The sequence below is a fragment of the Pelodiscus sinensis genome, chromosome 4 (assembly GCF_052426305.1).
Source record: "Pelodiscus sinensis isolate ZL-2025 chromosome 4, ASM5242630v1, whole genome shotgun sequence".
Taxonomy (NCBI): Eukaryota; Metazoa; Chordata; order Testudines; family Trionychidae; genus Pelodiscus; species Pelodiscus sinensis.
In genome coordinates, this window is record NC_143055.1 from 117,930,254 (window position 1) to 117,951,199 (window position 20,946).

Here is a 20,946-nt window from a genome sequence, read left to right on the forward strand (position 1 = left end):
AAAAGAAAAGTAATTCTAGTGTGCTGCCCACGGGGTTGCTAGTGCACAGAAGTTCATCTGTTAATCGCATAAAATGTGGTATTCTGACCTACCCCTGCATATTGATTTGTTGTCTAATGACAAGAACGGGTATATTTATAAAAATCTGTCAAATGATTCTGAAGCTATTGAGAGAAGATGAAAACTCCATTACTCAAATATTTCCTAGATTTTGCTATTATTTTTACACAATTACATTGCCTCTGAATTCTAGATGGAGTGGAAGCAATTGGTTTCCGAGGTTAAATAAATCATTTTGATCACTGTCTGTATATCTGAGATCCAAGTGGTCCCCTTCACATGTGAATACGGTTAAAAACCATGTATGCAGTATTCAGAAACCTTACTGTTCATATCTTTGGGTATGTCTACGCTACAGAGTTTTTCGTTTTTCCGAAGAAACTTCAATTACGTCCACATTCTTCCAAAAGAAAATCTAAAGAACAAAGGGGATTTTCCAACATTGGTAATCCTCATTTTATGAGGAAGAAGTTTTTTTTCTGAAAGAACTCTTTTGGAAAAAGGCATGTGTGGGTGGGGTAGAGGGAGTTCTTTCGAAAGGAGAGGAAAGAGGAAAAAGCACAGGTGCCCTGGTGGCCACTCTGTCCATAGTAATCACAGCTTACATGTAAGATAACATCCATTCAGTGGGAATGCTATATTTCAAAAAAGCAGATCGCTTTTTTGATGAGCTTTTGCAGTGTGGACGCTCTCTTTCGGAAGAAGTTTTTTTGGAAGATCTCGTCTGGAAAAGTTTCTTTGGAAAGAAGCCTGCAGTCTAGACATAGCCTCAGTTTCAGCTTAGAATAGTCTTTATATAGAGAGAGAGATTCAAAGACCATCTGCTTTCTTTTTTTTTTACAAAGCTTCAAATTTTTTACCCCTTTATTTTAATAAATACCCACAAAAAGCTTATTTGAAGGCATTCTGATATTGCAGTTAAAACAGAACTACTTTTCTCATTTACTGTTTGAAATCTGTACACTGTGCTGAAAGTCAAGAGGTTTTTTTCATTCTTTTTTAAATTCTTAAATCTGCACATTTTTGAAAGAAACCCTTATGCTTTTTTAAAAAACTATTAGTTAAAAAACTAGCTTAAGAGGCTACTGCATACACAAAGTTTCAGAATGTGTATTTAATTACTGTATCCTCTGCTAAACCTGGTCTATGCATAAACTTTCACCGGTGTTATTTTAATTTAATTTTATTAAATAAAGCCCTATTTCAAACTACCTGTTATTCCTCCTGCAATGAGGTTTAACAGGTAGTTCGAAATAGGGTTTTATTTTGAACGCCCGTTTCCCTGCCGTGTGTAGATGTGGGCAGCTAGTCCGGGCTTGTAAATTTAAAAAATGGCACCCGGCCGGGAACATGCAAATCAAGCTCAGGATATTTAAATCCCAGGCTTGATTTGCAATTCCGAATGCCTACATTTGCAGCCCTAGTTCGAATTAGGTTGCAAGTGTAGACATACCCTCACAGAGTCTGATAATAGAGAAATAAAGTCATTGAAAAAGGAAGTTCATATATGTTCTTTAGAGCACACATGTAATCAAACTCTCCAAATTCCTTACTAACATTGCCCCTGTAGGCACATCATGGCCCACCTAGCACATGGGGTCATGTCGCTTCTGATCAGTCATCAGTCCTGGTGAGATAATCAGTTCTTTGTTCATTAGTGCTAAAATTGCATAATACCAGTTCAGACTCTCCAGACTTCAAAATATAATACATTGAAATGTTGTGATTCTGTGACAAAATAACCCTGTATTGTACTTACAACAGTGAGACCTGTACAGGCAGTCCCCGAGTTACGCAGATCCGACTTACGTCAGATCCGCAGTTACGAACGGGGATTTCTTGCCCCGGAGAACTAGAGCAGCGGGACGCCTGGTCCCGCCGCCCGCCTTCTCCGGGGCGAGAAAAGCTGCTCCCCGTCTCCCTGGTCTGCTGGCAGAGCCAGCAGACCAGGGAGACGGGAGCAAAGCGGAGGAGCACCGGGGGCTGGACCCGCGGCTGCTTCCAGATCAGCTGGAAGCAGCGCGGGTCCTGCCGGGTGCTCCGCCGCTTTGTTCAGCGTCTCCCTGGTCTGCAGACCAGGGAGACGCTGAACAAAGTGGCGGAGCAGCCGGGGCCGGACCCACGCCGCTTCCAGCTGATCTGGAAGCGGCGCCGGTCCAGCCGGGTGCTCTGCCGCTTTGTTCAGCGTCTCCCTGGTCTGCAGACCAGGGAGACGCTGAGCAGAGCGGCAGAGGACCCGGGCCGGACCCGCAGCGCTTTCAGCTGATCTGGAAGCTGCGGGTCCGCCCGGGTCCTCCGTGGCTTTGCTCAGCGTCTCCCTGGTCTGCAGACCAGGGAGACGCTGAGCAAAGCCGCGGAGGACCCGGGCCGGACCGTGGCGCTGATCTGGAAGCGCCACGGTTCGGCCCGGGTCCTCCGCAGCTTTGGTCCACGTCTCCCTGGTCTGCTGGGGGTGGGGGACGCAGCTAGTGCCCCCCCCAGCAGACCAGGGAGACGTGGAGCAAAGCCGGGGGCCTGTGGTAGAGCAGGTGGGGCACTGCTGGTTGGTCCCGCAGCACCGCTCCTTGGCGCTACTGGACCAACCCGGCAGCACCCCAGCTGCTCTGCCCCAGGCATCCTGATTCAGCTGCTGATCAGTTTCAGCAGTGGCTGAAACTGATCAGCAGCTGAATCAGGATGCCTGGGGCAGAGCAGCTGGGGTGCTGCTGGGTTGGTCCAGAAGCTCCGAGGAGTGGCCGCGCTACTGGACCAAGCCAGCAGCACCCGAGCTGCTCTGCCCCAGGCGTCCCAAAGTCAGCCGCTGCTGAAACTGACCAGCGGCTGACTACAGGAAGCCCGAGGCAGAGTTGCTCTGCCCTGGGCTTCCTGGAATCAGCTGCTGATCAGTTTCAGCAGCAGCTGACTTGGGGACGCCTGGTGTTGTTACCTTGAATCTGTATGTAAGTGGAACTGGTGTCCAGATTCAGCAGCTGTTGAAACTGATCAGTTTCAGCAACAGCTGATGCCAGTTCCCACTTACATACAGATTCAACTTAAGAACAAACCTACAGTCCCTATCTTGTACGTAACCCGGGGACTGCCTGTATAGCCAATGTCAATGCTTCAGAAGAGGAATAACCCAACCTCCCTGCTTGTTCAGTACTCTATCACAGGGTAAGTTCTTCTTAACTCTAGTGATGACCATGTCTAATATCCTGGGTACTAATATGCTTTGCATAATATATCCCTGCTAATATAACTTCAGGATGCTATTATTGTATCAATAACACAATTACAGTTACCATTAATAAAATAATGACAATAACATATTAATATTTTGTACATATATATCACTCTTCACGTGAAGATATGAAAACATGAATGTAAAGGGGCTCGGGTGAAAACGCTGGCCCTACTACAGTCAATGGCAACATTCCTAATAATGTCAGATGGGCCAGGATTTCATCTTTGGTTTACAGCTCCTCTTAGTCTCCATTTCTTAAAAATCAAACCCATGTGGATCATGCTAAAAACAAGGTGACTTAATACCATGAATGTAACTCATCATGTCATTCTCATCTCTATGGCTATGTCTACACAGCAGTGTTACTGCGGAATAACTGACATTATTCCGAAATAACACAGTCTGCATCTACACTACAAGCAGTTATTTCGATATAATGTCAAAATAATGTCGTGCTGGAGGACTTCGTTCTCTGACTCCTGTAACCCTAGTTTTATGAGGAGTAAGGGAAGTTGGAAGAAGAGTGTTCTAACTCACACTTCCTGCTGTGTAGACAGTGCCAAAGCTGAAATAAGCTATTTCGACTTAAGCAACGCGACTGATGTAGCTCAAGTAGCATAGCTTATTTCGCTTTTGCCCTGCTGTGTAGGCATGCCCTAAGTGTTGCTGTTCCAGAGCATATAGGACTGGGAACTTTCCTTAGAAAAGTTATAAAAAGGATTTTTACTTGCTTATTTTGCATACTGTATATCAAGCAAACAATACTACAGCCCTAGATATTTTCTGCTGTGTGTTCATAGTCATATTAATTGAGCGTTTCAGTGTTTTTGACAAATGACTCCCTACAATGTGTGTATATATATTTCTATAACTCAGTGCATTTAACTTCATCACTTCTGAAAACTTTTAGATTTTTTTTAAAGTTTATCCTAAAGCACAAAAGCCACACAAACAACCCCCAATCAGTAATATATTCAGTGAATTTAGTCCCATTCTGCGCAGAGTATCTGTGAGAAGATAATGATTTCCTTGAATGCATGTATTTTATGAAGGAATTCAATGGCTATCTTTCTGAGTATTTCATTCTACTGAGTGAATAGAAATATTTAAAAATCAAGCTGTGCTGCTTAGTTGTAACAGATCAGATATGTCACATAGCATTATTTCTGGTTGTTTCTTTTCCCTATGATGATGAAGACACAAACATTGCTGGCAGGAGAATTTAAAATTCAATCCTGTCAATATTCAAGATTATAATTGTGAAATTTGCTTTCTGCAGATACCTGTGCCGGTATCTGAATTTTCACAGAAAGTGAATAAAAGGGACACAAGTCACAATAAAACATATTGATATGCCATAAGTAAGGATATTCATTATGACCACCACACACAAGAAATTCCAACAAAGCAAATGAGAAAGTCTGTTACTTGCTTTAAGCACAAATACTTAGCAATAGAGAGAAAAGGTTTGGAATAAATAGGAACTACATAATTCACCCAGACCTTTATCCAAAATTCAAACTGAATACAAAATAAAGCTTTCCTGTAGTGTGTGAATGTATGTTTTTTCGTTATTGGGTATTTTTTCCATTTCCTATGCAAGTGGGATTTTGAATTAATACTGAATGCTGAGAAAGCACGGTAAAGAATTCTGTTGATATTGCTGATCTGACTAAAAGCAAGAGATACCAGAAATCTCACTAGAGACTTTTGCAACTCCAAAAAGTTGATTTAGCTGGAGAAAAAGCTCTGAACTATTGTCTCTCCTTAGAAAAGGCTTGTATCTTTTTGGAGGGAGGTTCTTAATCACAAAAGCACTGAGTGTGGGGCCTTGGCATCCACAGACCATAGGTATCACAAATGTTTTTTGCATTTCCCTTCCAGTAAAGTTCAATGCAACTCCATGATGTTTCTTGGGAGAGTGAAAGCAATCAAGTAAAACTAAGTATTTTAATGGGTCTGCTAGGGAAATGAATAATAAACCTGAGCATACAAAAATGCCAGAATATGCAATTGGTAGTTACCTGCTTCAATGGCGTGTTTGATGATATGAGGTCAGGTGTCACCAGTGTGTTTTTTCATTCCTTTCTTTTTGAAAAATGGGGCATTTTCCTGCTGTTTTTATGCACATTCTCAAGTAAGTGAATGCATGTGTACAAAATCCAGGAGTGGACAGCAACAGCCACAAGTTCTCCCACAAACGAATATGCAACTAGAAATGGTTCCAGAGCCGAAAAATATCTTCCCTTAATTCCTATTCCATCCTCTCCTGAATCTTACCTTTGTGAGAAGACATCTCTGTAGGGACTGCCGTGCTGAAGTGCAATTCCATAGCCCCTGTCTGCGACAGTGTTCCCAACGGTGTAAAAGGAGCAGTCTGGGTCATTGATGGCCACATATTCCAGTACTGCTGCATCCCACACAAAAGCATAGTTCCCATACTTCACCTGCAGCAAATAGAAAAAGTTAAAGTTGCAACTTGTCAACTCCAAAACAAGGCAATTGTGGCCAAAAAATGTCATCTGTGCTGTCATTTGATTAAAATGTGTCCATACAAACCATTGTTGCTACCATTGTTATATAATTGCAATAAAATGTATACCAGATATGATACATGGCCAGAAAGGGTTAAGTATCCTGCAGGCTAAGAAACCCAGAGTCAACCTGTAGAGACTTGCATGTTCAAAAGTTTCAGAGGGGTAGCCGTGTTAGTCTGTAACTGATTTTTTTTAAAAAAATAACGAATAGTGCTGCAGCACCTTAGAGACTAATACAAAATGTGGATATAGTATCATGAGCTTTTGCGGGCACAACCCATCTGAAGAAGCCACTATCAGTCAACTGCAGTTCTTGCTGGCCGCAGATCACTGTTCGCGGCCAATGGGAGCAGCAGGAAGAGGTAAGGTCTGGGACACTGCTTCTTCCCGCTCACATGGGCCGCGAACGATGATCCACGGCCAGTGAGAGCTGCAATTGTCTGATGCCTGCAGAGGTGCAGGTGAACAATAGAGGTGGGGCCCACAGGGTTATTAACCCTGTGGACTGGATCCAGCCCACAGGCCCACTCCTGGTCTAAGGACACTGGCCTGGAAATGATCCTGATCCTTTTTATGTCAGATCTGCTTAAATTTCATCAGGGGAAGTTTGAGCCACAAGACAGTAAGCTCCAGGCCTCCCTTGTTTCACCCAGAGTACAAACATCAGATTATAATTTATGGATTATTTTTATAAGAACTCTTTGTAACTACAAACCTCACCATTCCTGCTATTAATCTGAATCTCAGAAATTTTGCTCATGTCTGTTTGTATACTGATCTGTTAACCAATACTCTCTCCCTTTTGGTTCCTAATCAATTTTAGTTTAGTTAATAAGAATTGGCTATAAGTAGGAATTTTGGTAAGATCTAAAATATTAATTAACCTTTCGGGTAGCGTGTCCTATCCTTTAGGATTGGTAGAACTGTCTTATATGATGAATAGATAGTCAATAATCATAATCATATTTTACTTATGTATCCAGTGGAAACCTAAGGCAGGGTTGCTTTAAGGGAACTATGTTGTTGGTTTCTGCCTAAACAGTGAGGTATTATAGAATTTGCGGTGTGCTAGGTTGGTAAATCTAAGAAGTATCGAAATAACCACCAGCATTGTGTATTGGCTGCCCCATTTTTTGCAGTTCACCCTAATTTGGTGACCTCAGTTGGCTTGCATTGGGACCCTGATTACAACATCTGAAGGCTGTTTGATTAAAAAAATGTGAGGTTTCAGTCCAGTTCCCAAAAGATAAGTATCCATATCCCAGACCCCTCAGCTACAATTGATGTTGGTTGGTACTTTTGTTTGTGGACACAGCAGAGATGCTAAGAATTAATTGTGAATTGAAAATAATTTTCCCTCAGGGATAAGGAATGCTGGTGGAGAAGTTGGAAAAAACTTGCACTATTTCTGTTTAGTATATAACTGGAGGACTTCAGTCACTTGTGCTACATTCACACTGTGTAGATGTATGAGAAAATCAGTGCATTGCTTCTTTTACTCCCTTCACACTTTTGACTATCTCTCTGGTCCTAATGAAAAGATAATTTTATGGTGAAAGCAAAGGACTGAAACTGAAGAGATCTGTCATAGGTTTTCAGCTCTGCCACAATTTCTATGTATGACCTTGGATATGACACTTGGTAACAGATTTTAAAAAAAACACACACACATTTCTCTTATTTGGTTACTAACATGAAGTGGCCAGATTTTCAGAAGTGCTCAAAGGGAGCAGCTGGGTTCTGAGCACTTTTAAAAATCTATTTATCTCTGTCTTAATTCCATATCTGTAAAATGGGAATAGAGTTCCCTGCCTAATGACAATAAATTTATTAATATCCGAGGTGAGGTGCTCAGAAGCTGTGGTGATTAGAATCAGATAAATATCTAGATAGAAAATTTGCTTCAGTGACCCTGACTACAAGACTCTTTTAAAGAGAAGCATTGCTCTAAAGATATATTTTCCCTGCATTTCAAAAAACCTGTAGCAGTTTTGTGTTTCATTATGAAGACTGACCTTGACTGATATATTATAATACCATACCAATGAAAGCTTCGCTTAGACCACATTAATGGAAATATTTCTTCCTTGTGTTAGATTAATGAAAAATTATATGCCTTGCCCATCCTACTATTACAACTTCTAGGTTGTAGGCAAAACTTATATGGGCAGTTCATGCAACCTATTTTACTAATTACTGCAGCTGTGTTAATACACCTTTCTTGGCCAAAGTTTTTGCCAAACTATTACATGATTTTGTTTCTGACGATTATTTTATCTTCAAGGATACCAGAAGTATCCTTGACTAGTCCTGGTGTTTCTGGTGTTACTTTATAAGCTTTTGTTGGCTATGTGACGGGGAATCACCAGAATTGTGACTGAATCTGCAATTGTATTTGCCATTCAGACACAAAAATCTTTGTTTAATCTGACAGTACACATCATTCTTCTCACCAGCAGCACTATAAATACTAAGTAACCCACTTGTCCAAAGAGTGAATGGAACCGGCACATATAATATAATTAACTTTACCTGGGGAGGAACATACATTCTGCCCCACTCTTCAGCTGGATCCATACCATGAACTGATCTAGTGCTTTTCTACACAAGAACTCAGCAGCAGATGAACTTAAAGCTGTGTGGATTCTCTTATTTTGGATTATAACATGTTTATTTTGGTTTACCGAAGTAAATTAGAAAAAGCTTTAACTAATCTGAAACAATTTAGACCAAAATAAGAGGGTTTGAACTTGCTTAATTAAAATAGAAAAAAAGCCCACCCTTTAAATTTAAATTAGACTGCCACCATTTTGGGATGTAAAAAAAGGCTATAGTATCTAAACACAAATATTAGCCCTATAAGGAGAGAATACATCTTCTCATATCTACCAGTATAGCAACTTCTTACATTAAATTACACACAAAAACCATGATAATGCAAGGTCCCCAGTTTTAAAAAAAGCAAACAGAACCCAGCTCCATAAATTCCGTCATGTGGCACCATACTGACACCCACACAGTTCATAGCAGTGTTGGAACCTAAAGATATGACCTTTGCCACTAAGAGCTAAAGGAGTAACGGGTAGCAATAAGCTGTTATCATCCTCTATGTAAATCAGTGCTCAGGAAGATGAGAAAAATACTTTGGCAGGGGGTTTCATAGCTATTTGCTTACAGCAGAGGAATGATGAAATTCAGACATTCTGGGTTCCATTCCAGGGTCTGGAAGAGATTACTGAAAACTGGGACACTTGAATAATCAGAGGATCAGAGAGCTGGCAGTGCTCAGCATCCTTCTCCAGTGATGGCAACCTGGCACACAGGGTCACAGTGCTGCTAAGATTAGGCCCAGCTGTTCTTACATTATGATGGCAGGGGCCAGCCTGGCCAAATATGAGTGAGTGGCATTGCAACCCCATGCACCAAGTCACAACACTACTCTCATACATTTGGCATGGACAGCCCCACCATCAGGTCAATGCAGGGAGCCAAACCCAGCCAGCCTGGCAGGAGAAGAGACGAGGTGTGGTTGGTGTTACCTTCCCCACCAAATACTAGCTCCCTGACATATCCTCTGCCCTGTAGTCGGGTGACACCCTGGTTTCCATCTCCCCCACGCTGTTCCCCAGTCTGGGCCCCTTGATGTACCCCCTACCTGAAAGCTGTGCAACTTCCCCTCTGTCATATACCACTCTGATCTTCCCCCACTACTACCCACAGCCCCTTCTGCCTCCAACTTCTGTCCCTAGCCTTCCCACATAGCCCAAAGATCCCAAGTCCCTTCCTATGGGTCAAGAGAAGGACTGTATGTTTTTGAGGAGTTATCAGCTTGTCACTCCCCAACCACTCTGCCCTTATATATCCTTTTCCTCTCCCATTTCATTCTCCCACCTTTCAGTTCATTCCCCAGCAACCCTCAAACCACCATTTGCTGCCTCACTACATCCCATGTCTCCTGGCCCATCCCATGTCACCCAATTCATCTCCAGGACCCCAAATCCCTCCTGCCCCTTACTCTGACCCCTATGGGCCATGGAGGGACTGTGTGTTTGGGGAGTCACTTGGCTTACCACCCCTTCCCCCAGTTGTCATGAGGTGGTTCCCAAGCTGTTAACATTTGGCCTTAGCATTTGGAATCTTAGCTCAGCGCCTCCACCCCAAGCCTCTGATAGACTCCTGGGGAGAGGAGGGGTTTCTCCCTTATCAGGTCTTGGAACTTTTTTTATAAGTCTCTGGGTTGTGATAGTCCAGCACAGCTCTAGTGGACACAGATTCTTCTCCCCATATTCCCAAGCTTCACTGATTCTGTCTCAGCCCCTCCAGCTTGGTCCTTTCACAGCCTGACTCTTCTCCATCCCTGGATTTTTTCCCAGTTTCCTCACCTAGCTAGTCCCAGTCTGCTCTTCAGGCTTGATTCCATTTCCAGTCTCCTTGCCCCTCTGCACTCTTCTTCCCAGTGCCCTTCTGCCTACTCTCACTCATTCTTCCTCATTCCCAGTCTCTTTGCCCAACCAAAATCAGTTTCCCCTTCCTCTTAGTTCTTTATCCCCCTCAATCTCCTTGTCCAGATCTCCTGCTCCAGCTCCTTGTCTGATACCGCTCCCAACTTCATTTATGTTCACAGTCCCCCACTGGCTCCTGGTTCCAATCTGCCTGCCTAAATGCCTCATCCCAATCTCTGTATCTCCCATAGGTGCCAACTATGGCTCTAGCCAGTGGCACTTGACATCCCCCTCTGCCTCAGGTCGCACCCCATTCCACCCCTTCCCCCAAGTCCTATCCCTTTTCTACCCTGCCCCCACATTCAACCCTTCCCAACAGCCTCTGCTCCTATCTCATCTCTTCTCCCAAGCATACCCACTCTTCCCCCTCCCTCCTGTAGCTTCCTGACTGTCACAGATAAGCTGTCTGGTGCTCTGGAAATGCTGAGAGGACAGGGAGGAGTTGGTAAGTATGGGGCCAACAGCGGGTGCTAGGTGCTAGGGGGGAGAGAAGTGGGGGAGGAATTTGGCTGCCAGAGAGTGTTCAACTCCCTACTCATTTTTCCTCATGGGTGCTCCAGCCCTGGCATGTGATTTAGTCTGTTGTGGGCACCCAGACTCAGCACCTTCACATCACACTTCCTCTGTCAATCTGTCTTCCTCATCCCACATACTTTCTTCCTCTTGCCTGACTGGTTCCCAGTCCCAATCTGCTTGCCCAACCAGCCCCAGTCTCCCCCACCCCAACTCTCAGTCTCACTGACCAGTCAGTCCCCAACACCCCATTTCCCTTCCCCCACCAACAAGCACTCCCATTATCTCTCTCCATGCCACCTCCTTGTCCCAATCTACTCTCCCTGCCCCAGCCCACACAGCTCTTGCTCTCTCTGTATTTGTATTAAGAACCTTCTACCTCCAAGATGCTTGGGTCAAACAGCAGAGGCATTGAGAGCACAGGAGAGAAGGACTCCCTGGTTTAAGTTTGGATTCCTGGATCTAGCCTGGCCTGTAATAGCTCAGAGCTTAAAATGCAGGAAAAGTCCTGCTCAGCCCTGGAATTTTCAGGGAATTGAGTGTGTAAAGCTACAGCAAGTTTCTCTGTAACTTATGCAAACTGTGATTTTAAGGGCTTATATCTTGACAAATGTGGGTAAGATTTTCCAAAGATGGCAAAAGGTTCATCCCTGATACAAGGTTACCTCCATGCCAAATTTTGAAGTCCCTGCTCCAAAGCAAAGGGTCACTCTTGCATTTCAAAGGAAACATTATAATTTTTTACCAGAGGCAAAACAAAGCATTTTTCTCTCCTTTTGCTCATGGCAACAGCTTAATTATTTTGGCTGAAATTTTCCGAAACCTTTCTGCTAGAGATAGACCAGATCATGGAAAATATCTACCCAAATGATTAAAGTTTGGCAAAGTTATGATAATTGAAGACGAGAACTTATAATGGGAAATGTCAGCCAAACTTAACAAGCTGTGCTACCAGTTCCATCTATACTACTCCATTGTGAGTACTGCATCCAAAGAAAATTACACTGCAGAACACATATGTCCAATAAGTAAATGTTTTCACCATCTACAGCACTTACTTCTGCTTCATGTTTTTCTTTGTTTCCCTTCCCACATAATCTCCTCAGTCTCATGCATACTCTCAGGATATAATTTATTCTAAGCAAAAATTTGTCATCCTGAAATGCACCATTTTCCTTAACTGAATGGAGTCTCAGACTTGCTCAAATGTGTGTGATTATGTTCTCCATGACTGGTTAAATACAACAGAAAGTACAGACCTGTCATCTCTCAAGTGCATTTGATTCTGTCACCCTCTAATTGCTGCAGCCTATAAGCCATAAAAGTACTTCCCTAACATGAACTGTTTCATGAGTTACCAGCGGAATTGTTCAAGAAATGCTGATCCAGCGTTCAGGTTCAAAGACATCCTAAACCACATTTGAACACTAGGGGCTCGTCTACACTGGCCCCTTTTCCGGAAGGGGCATGTTAATTTCAGCCATCGTAGTAGGGAAATGCGCGGGGGATTTACATATCCCCCGCGGCATTTAAATAAAAATGTCTGCCGCTTTTTTCCGGCTTTTAGAAAAGCCGGAAAAGAGCGTCTACACTGGCCCCGATCCTCCGGAAAAAGCATCCTTTTCCGGAGGATCTTATTCCTACTTCAAGGACCTACTACGAGGTCCACGATGTCCGCACTAGCCCAGGAAGGTGCCCGCCTCTTGCAGTCCCGGGCAAGCTCCCGGGAGCCGCCAGCCTGGTCCCGGGAAGAGGGGGTGGGCTGGGGGACATCGGGTGGGTGGCTCTGTGCCGTGCCAGGTGCAGGGTCTGCTGGCTGGGTGCTGGCAGGCTTGCACCTGGCACGGGCACCGTAGCCAGCCCGTGCCCCTTTAAGGGGTCCGGGGCCGGGAGGGGGGCAATAGAGTTTCCCTGGTGTTGGCTAGAGTGGCCAGCAGGGAAACCTGGGGAGGACTAGCCTCCCACTAGTTCGAATTAAGGGGCTACACACCCCTTAATTCGAACTAGTAAATTTGAACTAGGCTTAATCCTCGTAAAATGAGGTTTTCCTAGTTCGAACTAAGCGCTCCGCTAGTTCGATTCAAATTCGAACTAGTGGAGCGCTAATGTAGCGCCTATGAATGTTAGTTTGAACTAACGTCCGTTAGTTCGAACTAACATTGTAGTGTAGACATACCCTTAGAGACTAGAAATGGATGACAAGAGAGAGATCACTTGACCTGTTCTGTTCACTCCCTCTGTGACGTCTGGCATTGGCCATTGTTGGAAGACAGGATACTGGGCTAGATGGACCTCTGGTTTGACTCAATATGGCTGTTCTTATGTTCTTAAATGGAAAGTCATTTTGACCCCAAAACTTTTTATTTTGAAAGCATCAAAATGGGATATTTAAACAATGCCAACATTTTTCAACCTCATTTTGAAATTGAAAATGTATTAGGACCAACTCTTTCCCACAAAGGCCTTCAATTTAGACAAATTGGCTTTTCACATGTAAAAGGTTTTGTCAAAACATTTCCTACTGGCTCTATTAAATTCTTCACTGACTTGCTATCCAGTTGGTCTCTGGGTGCTTAGTGGAGTCGTGCTAATTTTCTCCTGACTCCTCTCCCTGGTTCCTTTCTTTATTTCCACATCACACCAGGCAATCACATTGTAAAATTGAGATGAATTCATTAGATGTTCAGAGACAACAGTAATAAATAATACTGTAGCTAAGTAAAAAGTAAACAACATAAAGAGGCCATCTGGGGCTAGGCAGCCCAAAAGAAGATTAAAGCCCAAGTCAGCATATTAAATTACATGATGTCATTACATCATTTAGATTAGAGCTTGACAATGTAGATGATATTTGTAAAGACTGTTTACATATAAAAGCTACTGAAGCATGCTATGATAGATTTTTGTTTGTGAGATGTAGTGCACAAGAGGCTCTTGCATTTGGGACATATTTTTTCACACATATAATCAATCTCTCCTGGATTAAACACACAAGGGCTGGAGAGAAAAAAGTTTTGTTTAATGCTGTACATCTAGAAGAGTTTTCTTCTGTTTAACAATTCAGATTCTGGAACAGGAAAGGAGGAAAACAGAGTGGAAGGAAATCTCACTCCCTTCATGATCTTTTCCTTTGGTGGTCTGGCTCTGCACTGTTCCCAATGTATTTACAGAAAGCAAGCAAGAAAGGGAAGCAGGACCCCAAGGAGGGAAAGTGAAGAGTCAAGGTGTATGGAAAGAACTGGGATGGATTTTCAGGAATGGGAAAATTAAGAAGAGATGGCTAAGTTAGGAGGAAGAAAATCTGTTCATAGGGCAAACTATTTGACAGGTGAGGGTGGTAGTTGGAGGCAAAGTTTTGGTAGGTCATGCCCTGTTTGCCTTTCTCCACCCTTAAAGCTTGCTACTGATGGAAGAGAGTTGTGTGCTTATGAGTAGGCTAAACCCCTACTCAGTTACTCCAAAAAGGTTACTCTGCTTAGGTGCCTTGCTGTCAAAGTCACTTATAGTAAAACTGAGAAAATAAAAAGTGCAAAAACATTTCTGCTCAACAAAAAGCACAATGAAGTGAACAGATGCAAACAAACAACAAAGCCCCTGGTCCATGCTAAAGTTTCAGGCACTAGCAAAAGTTATCACCATTACAATTTTAGTTCCCACAAAGACTTCATGTCTCCTGTCTAGGATATGGGCATATCCCAGGCTATACATACAGGACACCAGTCTTTATAGAACACAGAATAGGCCTGTAAGCAGAGGGGGTGCAAAGGGTGAGAATGCATCCCTCCATGGTTCCCCAAGTAAGCATGCTCCAGGAAGGCATGAGCATCACGCTGCCCGAACCTCCCTACCTCATGCTCTGGCCAGCCGGGGGAAGGCTCGGGCTGGTTTTCCACCCACCCACCCCTCCAGGAGCAAGGCTGGGGTGGAGCTGAGCATTGCTCATGGCAGAGGATGGAAATCAGCCTCAGCTTTCCCCCAGCAGGCTGAAACATGAGGAAGGAGGCTTGGGCAGTGCGCTGCTCCTGCCTTCCCCTGGCTGGATGGAGCATGCTTACTTGGAGGACCATGGGGGTGCATTTGCGCCTTTGTGGTCCACATTTATAAAAAGCACCCCCCCAAAAAAAATTCCTGCATATGGGCCTGCAGAAGTGAGACACTGGAGAGAAATATGAAGTCATCCATCTGTGTATTTACTAACACAAGTTCCACACAGCATAGTACAGTACATTTTATTGCATTATTTGTCTCAAACAATAGAGCTTTGTCCAGTTCCCTTACGAGACCATTCCTTAGTCTAGTAGGTCTATGAGTAAATTTTTCTTGATATTCAGCATAAATATATTATTCCTTCCTTCAATCTTCTACTGTTTTCATCTTTCTTTCATCATTTCTTATTATTTTTCCTTGTGTCACTCTAAATAATCTTTCTACCTCTTTGGGGCTGAAATCTCTCAAATATAGTCTGTAATCACATCTGTACCATCTTGCTTGTCACTTAGCCAAGCTACATATCGTTAGTGTAGCTCTTTAATCTTTTGTCCTAAATCAGTCCTTTCAATCCCCTAATTATTGTTATTTATTTATTTTGCTCACTTCAGAACTCTCTCTGAGTCATAATTATCTATCCCATAATGAGGAGTACATTCCCTAAAAGAGTGCCAACTGCTTGTAAAGTTGTCTGGCAGCATTAGATGAATTCGGTTCCCTTTTCATTGCATGTTTCCTAGCATAGGGGCAAAATTATCTTCATACAATATATCAGAGTCACACAATATATCTACATGCATATTTTTCTCACTCAACATGCAGAGATTTTATACACAGAAAAAATGAGAAAAACAAAGGTGAGATCTAATGTGCAGATCTGAGCAGAGTTCTGTTGGTATGGCAACTATATGCTGTGTCTATGTACCCATTCCATGGGAAGTTAAGGAGGAAGGGGTTGGCACAATGAATGAATAAATGAAGGAGGTGGATTCTAGCACAAATGATGATTAAGCCCTATAGCTTCGTCACTGTAGATGAGCATAGATTATCTAGCATTCCCACAAGAATGTTGCAAATTCATCACTCTGAGCCATGTGATATAGAGCAAACTCCCCCCCCCCCCCCATCTCCACATCATGTCAAAAAGCAAAGGAATGACAATCAATTATGGAGACTAAATAAAGGCAAAACCTCAAGGGAAAAGGACGGGATCTTTATAGTATCACTCACAGTTCACTGAAGATTTGTATTCTGGAATGATACATTTCCACATAGCTGTATTGTAATTTCATGGGGGAGATAATGCTATTTCAGAATGATGGCAAATCTGAATGCAGTTCACACTCTATCTGAAGCTCCTGGGAGTTTCGAGGAAAAAAATTGTATGGAAGAAGTAGATTATCAATTAGCAGAAATCATAGCTTTCCAGTCAATAAGGGGATAAAGCCCTAGCCCTACAAACTGTATCGCTTTTTTCTACATCATAAATAGTCAGCCTTCACGTGTTGTAAGGGAAGAGAGTTTTCCGTATTTGATTAAGATCCCCACAAAATTAGAAACAAAACTGAATATATGGTCTTTTCACAAGGATCATTTGTATGCATGACACTGGATTTTAAGTGAGACTAATTATTAGACCAAAATGCTCGACCTCACTCTGCAGTCTAGTGATCCATTCCACATGAGTGACTGTAAAAAGGGAATCTACTGCGTAATGTACACATCAGGGGAAATCAGCACATCAGTGGTGTTAAAAAGCTTTCCACAAGGCTGCATATCACTACTCATAATAAGCTCTTCCCTCTTGCATAAACCTTGACTATAAACACTGTACCAAATTCATCGCTGGTGCAACACTATCTAAAGCATGTGGAGTTACCCCAGGCATGCATTTGATCCATTATATTTTTGTGTTTGTATGGTACTAGAAGATTTACCCGGCATTGCTTGGGTCCTTACCTTAAATAAGTTTTTTTAACTTCATTTAATCATTGTTCTGGGGTGGGGCTGGGGATGAGAGGTTCAGTATGCAGGCTGCTCTTAGGAGAGAAGACACCCCCAGCCCTCTTTCACCACAGCAGCTTAGGGCCAGGTGAGAAGATTCTGTCCTGGTCAGCTGCAGTGGGCACAGCCTGGGGAGGGGTGTATGTCCCTTGGCTGGGGGGCAGACAGACACACAGACAGACTCTCTGAAATATATAGTAGATAGCTGTCCCTTTCTCCACCCCTGCCAGCCCATACGTCTCATCATCCACCATACAGATAGTAGCTGCAGACTATAGGGAACTGTCCTTTATTCTCCAAAACAATTTTATGCTGTTACAGAAAAGAGACAAAGGAGTAGACAACAATGGGAAGAATACTCAAAATTCTTAAATGCTGCCTCATACCATGTAGATACTGCACTTCTGAAATGGGGTATGGCAGGGTTTGGGGACAGAATTCAAGTTATTTGTGGAATCTTAATTCTAAATTTCCATATTTGCAGACGTTGCCAAATGGCAGTTTGCTGGTCATCTTTAAGCAGTGTCACAAGAAAGTGTCCTCAGTAAAAGGGATTCGAAGCACAGTAAGCTCCATCAGCTCACAATTTATATTAGAATTAAGTGAAAAATGGAATTTCCAAAGCCTATTCATTTTGATATTTCAACATGAGTTTTCATCTCGAACTGGCACAAAAAGTTGAAATACTGATATTTTGTATGGAATGGAAACTTTAGAAAAATTTCCAGTTGGCTCACAATGAAAAGTTTTTCATTCTCAAACTGAAATGTTTTGTTTCAGATTGTGGAACTGGCTCAAAACCTTGTGTTTCAAGTAAGTTTTGCTTTTAGCTGCATCTGCCTATGGTACCTATGTGCCACGTGGGAACTGTAGTTCAGGTGCTTCTTGCCCCATTTTCTCCTGTGGGCCAGGGTTTCTGGTCAAACAATATCTCCCACAATACAGCCATTGTCATGTGACTGATCATGCATTTCATGATGTGGTCAGAGGGCAGACTGCCGGGCACCAAGGGAGATGTGTTTAGGTGATGGAGTTCAGCCCATCAGGGAGAATGGAGGCATGAGACATCCAACTTTTGATGCCCATGAATAGAGCTGGGTAAAAATTTTTATTCCAAAAAATTCTTTTTGTGGAAAAATGCCAATTTGGGCTGACCAAATAGCTTTTCATTTCAAAATGTACTTCAATTTTATTTAAAACCTTTCAAAAGAGGGTTAATTAGCTTAATATCGAAACAAAGCATCTTGTTTGATCCCAAACATATTTTTTTTCCATTTGGCTTGCTAAAAGTTAAAAAGAAATCTGATTGACCTGAAACTAACGTGTTTTATTTTTCTGTACAATAGAATAAAAAAAAGAGCAGAAATTAAAATTGTCCACATTGGAGTTGGTGAGGACATAAGTTAAAAAAAGAAAGACAACTGGGATTAGAACTTGCCTCTTTCATTATATCACGTCAGGTTTCAGCAGGTTCTGTATTTGTTTCAGCTGTTACTTCATTAGGGTTAGAGGAAGTATAGCAAATTTGCTGTCAATTTCTTTAAAAAAGGTTATCAAGCGTTGAGGCCAAAATTGCTCAGTTATATTATGTAAACCTGGAATAACTGCATAGAAGTAAGCACAATTATTCCAGATTTACACCATTATAACCGAGACTAGAATTTGTCCCTTAATTTAAACTTGGCTACCAGCTACTAAAATAAATATGAACTTTGCTGTTATGATATATGTCACAAAAATAGAATAACCAGAGTTGACAAGGTAAAGTCAAAACAAAATCACAATTTCTGAGTTAGCAAAGAAAATCTCTTTAGTCATCTTTCCAAGTTGTCACAGCAAAACACTAAAAAGCAGCAGATCCCTCTGATAGTTGGCATGCTGCTGAGCCATAGGTAATTGAAGCTAATGCCTATTTCAGCGGGAAAAGGACTAGAAGGGGAAAAAGCACAGCTGGAACAAAAACCCACTTGCATCGTGTTACTTTAAAGGGTTATGAACCATTTCTTCAGAGTGACTCCCTGCTTTATACTTCTTACCTGACAATGTAGGTGGTACAGGTATTAGTGAGTAGCATGTTAACTCAACATCAGCAAAGGTCACCTGTAGAAACTATGTGAAAGCATCTCAGCCTTTCCCCAGGCATAGATCAACCATAACAAGCACTGATCTTATTGATGAGAAAACCATTAGAGACAGCTTCCCACTCTGATTTTATTTAAGTCTCAGGGCAGAATTCAACCCTGGTATATGGAGGCACAATTCCTTTTGGTTGTGCTGATCTACAAATGAATATGGCCTTTGGCTTCTTCTTTGCTCCCACTTGAATCCTCTAAGCTAACACTAGGAATAGACAGTAGTTACTTGTGGTGAATTCTTTTAAATTCAATTACATTTAATTTTGGTCTCATGCATAAGTTAATGAGAAAGTGCCATGCTACTGGCTCTTTTTCTTTGGGCTCTGTATGAAGCACCACTATTATTATTTTTACTCATTTTTCTGGCTTTTCTCAGTACCATCAACATCACTTTATTCTTGTGCAGACGACTGCCCCCGTCCGCTAAGGGAAAAAAATACCAGAGCTTAAACCCCATTCTCCTTTTCTTCCTCCTTCACCAAAGACTCAATCAGAAGATTAACACTGAATGCTATATCCTTTTCCACTTTCCACAAAGGTGGGCTGCAAAGCAAACACAAGTCAGCTCAGGATTCCCCTTGCCAGGGTATATCTAGTGCTTAGCATATATATAGTTCATGGCCGAGGCAAAGGGGCCATGGTCTACATTGCTGGGAACCCACGCTCAGCTTCCAGAGCACTTTCTTGAGGGCTACTGCAACTACTAAAATTTAGAGCTGGTGTAAATTCTTGCTTGAGACTGAACTGGGGTTTGGCAGATACATCTTCAGCATTAGCTTTACTGTGTTCCACATGATCTGTTTTCCTGCTCTGGCATTGCAGATTTGTGTGTGCATAAGGCAGGGTTGGGAGGAAGGAGAGGGGAGAGTCCCTCCTCTAAACTGTCGGCTAGCTTTAAATATTCAATAACTAACCTGCCAGGCAATATATTCTTCCCCTCCACTTGTATTTATTATCCTGTATGGAGTAGTATCATTTGGTAAGTAGAACCTAGGTATTTGGATGATGAGCACTTTTGTAATGCTGACAGGTTAGTCTGACAGATTAGAGTGATTAGACAGTCAGAAATATATTACAACATACTATTTACACTGACCTGCAATTTCAAGCAGCATAGGCTCCTCAGGGTAGCTGAAGAAAGCTCTGCCTAACCCAGCATACTGGGATGTTTATCCAGTGACACACATTGACTCTAGGGCTGTGTCTAGACTGGCCAGTTTTTCCAGAAAATCAGCCGCTTTTCCGGAAAACTTGCCAGCTGTCTACACTGGCCGCTTGAATTTCCGCAAAAGCACTGACTTCCTATTGTAAGAAATCAGTGCTTCTTGCGGAAATACTATGCTTCTCCTGTTCAGGCAAAAGTCTCTTTTGCGCAAACCTTTTGTGCAAAAGGGCCAGTGTAGACAGCTCATATTTGTTTTGCGCAAAAAAGCCCCGATCGCGAAAATGGCGATCGGGGCTTTTTTGCGGAAAAGCGCGTCTAGATTGGCACGGACGCTTTTCCGCAAAAAGTGCTTTTGCGGAAAAGCGTCCATGCCAATCTAGACTCTCTGTTCCGAAAATGCTTTTAACGGAAAACTTTTCCGTTAAAAGCATTTCCGGAAAATCATGCCAATCTAGACGCAGCCTAAGCCTATAACCGTTTTGCTTACCTACTTTCAGTTATCAGCACCCTTACCAGTTTCAAGACTCAAGGGTATGTGTTTATTTCTCCGCTATTTCTAGGATTTTCACAAATAGTTAGTTACAACAGTCTACTGAACATATACATAGAACTAAAGAGTATTGTGCCTAGAGGCATAGCATTAAGGAACAAAACCTGATCTACAGTTTTGGGAAAGGTTATATAATCCAGTGCTGTAGATGGCAGAGAAATGCAGATGAATTGAGGCAAGAAGCAGGGCCAAATTAAGGCAATCCAGAACTATAGGCATATCTAATATGGATCCCTAACTGCCCTGGTATTTCATCCTGGCTTTATCCCT

The 20,946-nt window shown here is 42.5% G+C and overlaps 1 protein-coding gene across 1 annotated transcript in view; it reads right to left on the reverse strand.

Annotated features, from left to right (window-relative positions):
- The window catches only part of GRID2 (glutamate ionotropic receptor delta type subunit 2), a 1,117,109-nt gene that overhangs the window by 113,061 nt on the left and 983,102 nt on the right, over positions 1-20,946 (reverse strand). The window contains exon 14 of the mRNA XM_006111957.4: positions 5,564-5,730. Coding sequence (XP_006112019.1) covers positions 5,564-5,730 — 167 coding nt within the window. The remainder of the gene's footprint in view (positions 1-5,563; positions 5,731-20,946) is intronic.